This window comes from Solea solea, chromosome 21 (genome assembly GCF_958295425.1).
Source record: "Solea solea chromosome 21, fSolSol10.1, whole genome shotgun sequence".
Classification (NCBI taxonomy): domain Eukaryota; kingdom Metazoa; phylum Chordata; class Actinopteri; order Pleuronectiformes; family Soleidae; genus Solea; species Solea solea.
The window spans coordinates 17,161,048-17,168,853 of NC_081154.1; the positions used below are offsets into that span (position 1 = coordinate 17,161,048).

General features: G+C 42.6%; 1 protein-coding gene and 1 long non-coding RNA gene across 2 annotated transcripts in view; one reads left to right on the forward strand and one right to left on the reverse strand.

Moving 5' to 3' along the window:
* Window positions 1–1,877, reverse strand: part of LOC131448437 (transient receptor potential cation channel subfamily M member 4-like) — a 27,060-nt gene extending 25,183 nt beyond the window's left edge. Inside the window, exon 1 of the mRNA XM_058620889.1 lies at window positions 1,666–1,877. Coding sequence (XP_058476872.1) covers window positions 1,666–1,743 — 78 coding nt within the window. The 5' untranslated portion in view covers window positions 1,744–1,877. The remainder of the gene's footprint in view (window positions 1–1,665) is intronic.
* Window positions 1,826–7,419, forward strand: LOC131448438 (uncharacterized). The gene is made up of 3 exons (XR_009234199.1): window positions 1,826–1,958; window positions 6,776–6,897; window positions 7,038–7,419. It is a non-coding gene; the product is annotated as an uncharacterized LOC131448438 (long non-coding RNA).
* Window positions 7,420–7,806: the final 387 nt, after the last annotated feature.

Here is a 7,806-nt window from a genome sequence, read left to right on the forward strand (position 1 = left end):
GTCTTTTAGTGTTTTTTGAGGAACCATAACCGCTGTATTGACTTGTTCAGTGTAATCTAGACAGGGACATCCCTGTCTATCTTCAAGAAGCTCTTGAAGACCCAGCTCTTCCAAGAGCATCTTCTTTCCTAGCACTTACCTTACACCCCCTCCCCTGCACCATCTCCCTCTACTACACTCTCACCCTCTGTCAGTCCACTTTTCCTATCTAGTGACAAGACTTCTTCTAATGTAGCATAATGTAGCTTATTCCTCTTTTGTAAGTCGATCTGGATAAAAGCATCTGCTAAATGCTTAAATGTAAATGTTATCTGTGTATTTCAGGTGACTGTCTAACCAAGTATTCACCTCTTCAGTATTTGGTTAGATAATACTTGGTCAATACCTTGTATCAGGAAGATATCAGTATTGGTAGATAAGCTACTCAGGGTCATGATAGGATCAGACTTAAAACAAAAAAAGTGGTATGGAGCCGTCTCTATGGAAACCATAGCGTAGTGATGTGTAGGAAACATTGAAAAAGGACAACTGTTGACTTTGTGTGTGGGAAATACCCGATGATTGGCTGATGAATTAAGGTGTGTCTAAACACTTGACTGTGATTTCTGACATGCTGATGTAGTTTCAGAGTGTGTGTGTGTGTGTGTGTGTGTGTGTGTATTCCCTTACAAAATCAGTATCACAGATCAACTTTGAGTTCGACCCCTGGCTTTTAAATTTTTTATTTGATAGTTTTCATATCGATAATAAAAAAGGCAGTCATAGTTTGCTAAGAAATGTTTTCTTCTGTTTTGGAAAAATGAAATAAATGACAGGACTTTTGTCATTAGAAAGATATGAGACATGGGAGATACCTTTAAAGAGTTATGGCAGTCGTTATTTTTCCCAAATTGAGGGTTTCATTGAGGAGGATTAAATGAAAGATTTTGATGACAGGCTATTAATGATTTCCGCATTTATAACACCGGATGAATTTGAGATATTACAGGGCTGTGAAAAGTTAAGAAACACTGGTATACATGAATAAAGAATCAGGGGGCGTGTGTTAACGAGTACAGTGAAGAAAACCAACACTGGCACTGTTCCATTAAGCTGTGCCGGCAGTTGCTCTCTGTGAAGCCAGGAGACACAACACGACTAAAGGGAACGCAGCCATTGTTAACGACACTGTCACCTGTTGACGAGTACACTCTTTTACGTCGTATTATATTTCTGCTGCGGACTCAGTGCGTGAACTCTTGTCAAACAAGTATACATGAACGTGAGATTAGTGTTAGCTAGTAAAACAACACACACACACACACACAGAGCAGCAGCTCGTGGGCGTTACGCTGTTCCTTTAGGAAGTAGCTTTTCCGCAACAACACTAAAAGATTAGCTTCAGCTTCTGCCAAAAAACAAAGTAACGTAGCCACATAAAGCGAACGCGAAGAGATAAACCAGCTAGCGTGCGGCAGTGTTTAGTGTTTCAAAGCTCGTGACCACACACAGACAGCAGTGACTTTTTACTGTCCTCGCGTCTGTGTGACGTCACACGCCGCTTCCATTATAACTTTATTTCTTTAAATTCCTTCATCCACTGAATGATTTGGCAGCAGTAGTCTCTGGCAAAACCCGGAGACATCAACAAACAATAGTGAGTGGTTTTATGGAGATCCTACCCACCTGGTCCTTCTCCGATTTATGGCTTTTGCCGCCTCCGCCGCCACCTCCTACTCCTACTCCTCCTTGTGCTTCCCTCATGTTTGTTTGTTTGTTCTTTGCTGTTCCACGACAGAGGGTCCCTCAGGACTCCTCACTGACCATACTCCAGGGACCAGGCTGATGAAGTAAGTGGACCACTGACAGTATACCGTCTACTCAAGTGTCATCTCCAGGCGTGAGTGAGCACAGCAGCAGCAGCACAGCAGGAGGAGCAGCAGGAGCAGGAGGAGGAGGAGCACAGCTCACTCACACAGGTGAGGGTGTGGTTTGCAGAGACAGACACTGAGAATGGGTGAGGCCTGTCAACACTCACTTCTGACACTTGAAAAGTCAAAAATATACATTAGTAAGACATAATTGTGAGATCCTACGTCATAATTGTGACATAGTAAGTCATAATTAATAACATTAAGTGTCTTTCACAAGTGTATTCAATATAATAATTGTTATGATTATAAATGCAACATCCTTTAAAACCAGGAAAAGTCATCACAAATACCTCATCAAGATACGACGATATCTTGTCTCATGTTACAATATAGATTAGAGCAATTACTCGATTAATCGATTAGTCAAGCTTTTTTCATGATTAAAACAAGATTTGTGATTGTTTTAGCTTCTTAAATGTGAATATTTTCTTCATGTCTTTGCTCCATATAACAAAGAAATCATTAAAAGTGAATCATTTTGGTTTGTGGACAAAACAAGACATTTGACAACCTCATCATTTCCAGGTTTGACAAACACTTATTGAATTGAATTGAATTGAATTGAATATACTTTATTAATCCCTTGCGGGAAATTCCTTCGTCACAGCGCTCCAGTGTACAAAGGTAACGAATGTTATAGCAGAAACGAATCTTATAGCAGCAATTTTGAAAATTACAAAGTCAAAAACTATAAGAATAAGTAAGAATAAAACAAAGAATAAAATTACAAAGTTACAAGAATACGAATAAAATAAGAATAAATTTACACAGTTAAAAATTTCCAGAATATACCTTTAAAGCTTGTACCTCCCCCTCCCCCCATATTACAATATATACAGATGAAATATAAGCTTATTTATCCAACAGAAGAGTTGTACAACTTAATAGCCACAGGCAGGAATGATTTTCCTGTGGCGCTCTGTGGTGCAGCGTGGTAGGATGAGTCTCTTGCTGAATGTGCTTCTGTGGCTGGTCAGCACATCATGGAGAGGATGAAGAGAGTTGTCCAGTATGGACCTAATCCTTGACAACATCCTTCTCTCTGACACTGCTGTCAGGGAGTCAATCTCCTCTCCAACAACATGACTGGCTTTGCGGATGAGTTTGTCAAGTCTGTTGGCGTCCCGTACCTTCAGTCTGCTGCCCCAGCACGCCACAGCGTAGAGAATAGCACTGGCCACCACAGACTCGTAAAACATCCGCAGCATTGTCCGGCAGATGTTGAAGGACCTCAGCCGCCTCAGAAAATAGAGACGGCTTTGACCCTTCCTGTAGAGTGCGTCTGTGTTTTTAGTCCAGTCCAGTTTATTGTCTACGTACACTCCTAAGTACTTATAATCCTCCACTATGTCCACGTTAACCCCACGGATGGAGATAGGGGTCACTGGAGCCCTGGTCCTCCTCAGGTCCACCACCAGTTCTTTAGTTTTTGTCGCGTTGAGCTGCAGATGGTTCTGCTCACACCACGTGACAAAGTTGTCCACCACACCCCTGTACTCAGTCTCCTCACCCTTACTGATAAGTCCAACTACTGCAGAGTCGTCAGAAAACTTCTGAAGATGGCAGGTCTCTGTGCAGTGGCTGAAGTCTGTGGTGTACAGGGTGAAGAGGAAGGGAGAGAGGACAGTCCCCTGCGGTGCCCCAGTGTTGCTGATCAGTCTGTTTGATGTACAGTGCTGCAGGCGCACATACTGTGGTCTGCCAGTCAGGTAATCCACAATCCAGGACACAAGGGGGGGCTCCACCCGCATAGCTGTCAGTTTCTCACTCAGTAGAGCTGGCCTGATGGTGTTGAATGCACTGGAGAAGTCAAAAAACATGACTCTTACAGTGCTCGCCGGCTTGTCCAGGTGAGCGTAGACACGGTCTAGCAGGTAGATGATGGCATCCTCAACTCCTAGTCGGGGCTGGTAGGCGAACTGGAGGGGGTCTAGTAGTGGTCTCACCATGGGCCGGAGCCGATCCAGGATGAGTCTCTCCAGGGTCTTCATTATGTGTGACGTCAGTGCCACAGGTCTGTAGTCCTTCGATCCGCTGGGGCGTGGTATCTTGGGCACAGGAACGATGCATGACGTCTTCCACAGCACGGGGACCCTGTGAAGACTCAGACTCAGGCTGAAGATGTGGTGTAGCACTCCACATAGCTGGAGGGAACAGGCTTTCAGAACCCTGGGGCTCACACCATCAGGTCCTGCAGACTTGCCTGCATGGAGTCTCTTCAGCTGCCTCATGATTTGGTCAGCAGTGATGTGGAGTGAGGAGGTGACCTGTGGGGGAGGGGTAGGGGTGTTATCTTGGAGAGTGTCGTCACTTTGGGAGCCAGGGGAGGAGGAGGTGTGCGGGGGGCCATCACTGGAGGAAGAGGGGCTGTAGGAGGGGGGAGGGAGAGAGAGTGGAGTGGGCGCTAACTGCAGGCATGCAGTAGAGGAGCCCATGGGAGGATGAGCCGGGGTCACAGAGTCAAATCTGTTAAAAAACAGATTCATCTCGTCTGCACTTGCATCTCGTGCGCACTTATCAATGTTTTTTAATGTTTATCTGACATTTCATTGGACTAAACGATTACTCGATTAATCGAGAAAAATAATCGACAGATTAGTTGGTTATGAAAATAATCGTTATTTCTAATATAGATGTAATATGGATATATTGCCCAGCTGTACCTTTGCCGTGCAGATGATCTGAAGTGACAAAGTTATGTGTTGAGTAATTAGCTGCTAAAAATATGACTGAGTCAGGCCTGGATTACCACACAGCTCAACAAATGTTATGTTAGCATTTTTAAAGCTGCTGCCCGTGATATCTTGTAGGCCTCATCCACACAGAAACAGAACTTTCCCTGTACAATCTTTTTCTTTTTCAATCCCGAATAGTTTCTGTAAACGCGGCGTCGGCGGCTCTCATGCTGAGGTCACATGGGATGCAAATCTTTGTATCGCGTCATACAAGATAATTTTGGTGTGCATGCTTGTATATACAGTACAGAGCAACAAATAGTAACTTTAGAAACTCGCTGACCTTATTCCAAGCTTTTTCAACAGTCTCTGTAGATCAGGAGTGTCAAACTCAAATGACACGAGGGCCAATGATCATCTAGTTTGGTCCAGAGTGGACCAGTACTAGACAAAAAAACAACTGGAATTAAACTTTGGTTTTCAGTTTCACTTTCCTTTCTGCTGTGGCAGGTCAGGGAAGAGGTACATGTATCACTTCTTATGTTTTTATGCTGTAGTTTCTTTATTATTTTATGATGTTTTCTTGTCATATGAAAACTTTTTTTATATATGTGAGCGGTATTTTTTTGTCTGTTTTAAGTACTTTCCTTGTTTGACACCAGTTACTCACTCATCTTGTACCACTTTATCCTCCACATGAGGATTGCGGGGCTCAAATAGTGACTTCTCCTTACATTTTCTCAATATCTCCACAGTAAAACTGCAGATGCAGACAGTGGGAGAGGGCATTGAATGTTTGGATTCAGTGCAGCTCAGTGTTTTTTTGTATGATAAAGTCAGAGCCATTAGCAATCTAATGGAGTGTTTCCACCGGCTCTAATCGCCTCGGCACGGCACGGTTGAGATTTTTCAGCTTTGTATTCCTATTATCTGCTGCTATGCTCCGCCGAAATGTATTCTGGGATACATGGCCATCCCAAGTACGCTTAAGTCACCTCCAATGCATACTTGGTAAAAATGGGCGGAGCGAGAACACTTCCGGGTTTGAGAACCGTCCTTGCTGTTCGCTTACCTTAGAATTGGAACAGCACTTGGACTGAGGCTGATGACGTTTTCACAAGTACGGGAGTACGGGAGTACGCACAAGTACGCACAAGTACGGATATTGAGAAATGGCCTGTGCTCCGGTCATGGAAGAAGTACTAAACAAATACTTTTAATGAACTGATTCTAATGATTCAGTTACACTGAAAACAACTGCTTTACAAGTCACTATAGTCACTCATTTGTGTGTGTGTGTGTGTGTGTGTAAAACGAAGTCACGGCAGTTTCATGCAGCCGTGCAGTGATGACTCCGCCCACATTGAGTAGGTGCTTTTGTAGTGGAAAACCAACCTAAACCGGGCCGTGCCGAGGCGAAGCGAGCCCAGGACCATAGTGGAAAAGGGCCATAATATAATAAACTAATAAAAGCAAGGTAAATCCTCTTTCCCCACAACAAATACTGTACCTGTGGTCTGAGACTCTGCAGTCGGTTCTTTCACGTCATATAAAAACACCTGTGCTTTTATATGACGTGAAAGAACAGACTGCAGTTTAAGTAGACGATGTGAGCTGACATGTAAGGAAGAAAAAACACAGAAATAGATTATTATTACTACTATATAATGTTACTTGAGGTGGGACTGCCCAGGTAGATTAATCCAAGTGTCAACAAACCAGTGATTCTCAAACTCTGGGTCGTTTATGGGGTCCCCAAACAAATTATTATTATTATTTTTTTTAAATAACGTGCAAGCTGTAATTAATTTTCCAAACATATCTCAGTAATGATTTGTTTACCAATTGAAAATGATATTTGGTGCTCCAGATATGGCTGTAAATTACTGTACATTAACGAGTAGTGCGGGAAACACAGCTATGACTCCGAATACTTGATTATATTACATTCTTTATTATTATATAATACATTTAAATATTGAGGAATTTATAGTTTAAAACGTCCCAACATGAATAAATCCATAACAAGTACCACTCAGCCAGAACAGATACGAGACAAAGACATTTGGTTGCAGACTATAGTGAGAACTCTCCAGCTCTTTAGTCCATAACTCCTGGTCCTATCTGCCGTATCCCTGCGGGTCACTGGCCTTTTTTGACTCGTCTTTTCCATTTGTTTTGCTGAAGATGAATAAAGTGTTGGCCAGGTTGTGAAGCTGACACGTCCCGAGCTGGCAGCCACGCTGAGGTGTGCGTCGAGGGCGTAACTTCAGCCCCAACCTGTCGGAGATAAAGAGGAGGAGTCAAAGGTGGGCTCTCGAAATATTACATAACCATTTGTAATAGTATTTGACATTATAATAAATATCACAAGCACAGGACTGTTGTGTTCAGTGGTTTGTTATTTACAGGCAGTTTCTTACTTGTGTTTCACTGCGTCCACGTCTAGAGGTTCTGAATGAAACGGGATGATCCTCAGTGCTGGAGCATGTTCCTCCTGTGTGACCTCTGACCTTTTCACCCCTGAGGCCTGGACCATGTCATCCAAGAGCACAGTGGTGCTGTGTGAGTCTGACCTATGGGTTCCATACAATAAGGAAGTGATGCTTATGACCTTTTTTCCCCCACATGAATCACACACTAATATGAGACACAGACATTGTGGTGACTGTCAGCAGCTATTGTCCTCCACTCACCTGTGTGTTGGTCTCAGTGGTGAGGCAACGGTCAAGGGCACAGTCAGCAGCAGCAGGACAGTTATCTCCATACCGCAGTGGCCTGGAGCAGAGAGAAAGGGAATGATTCTGACCCAATAAAAAAACTTCACTCAATTTCACATTCATGCATTTGCTTTTAAGATTCTTAGTAGCACAGAGAAAAAGATTAGGGCCACATACATTTTTGGGGGGAAATTTGGGGGAAAAAAAAGCCAGAATTCTCAGACTAAACTGTAATATTCATTATCATTATTTTAATTTTTGGTTTCAAAAAAGAAAATCACATGTCAAAATGACAATTCTGACTTTAATCTCAGAATTCTGTAGTTAAAGTCAGATATCTGACTTCTGACTATGACTATTTTCTTTCTAAAATAAAAATGTTAGTAAAACTTTATATTAGGGAACACATATTCACCATTAACTAGGTACTTACTAACATGCATATAAGTAGCATAAGTAGCCCTTTATTAGTAAATATTAAGCACGTATTAACACCTT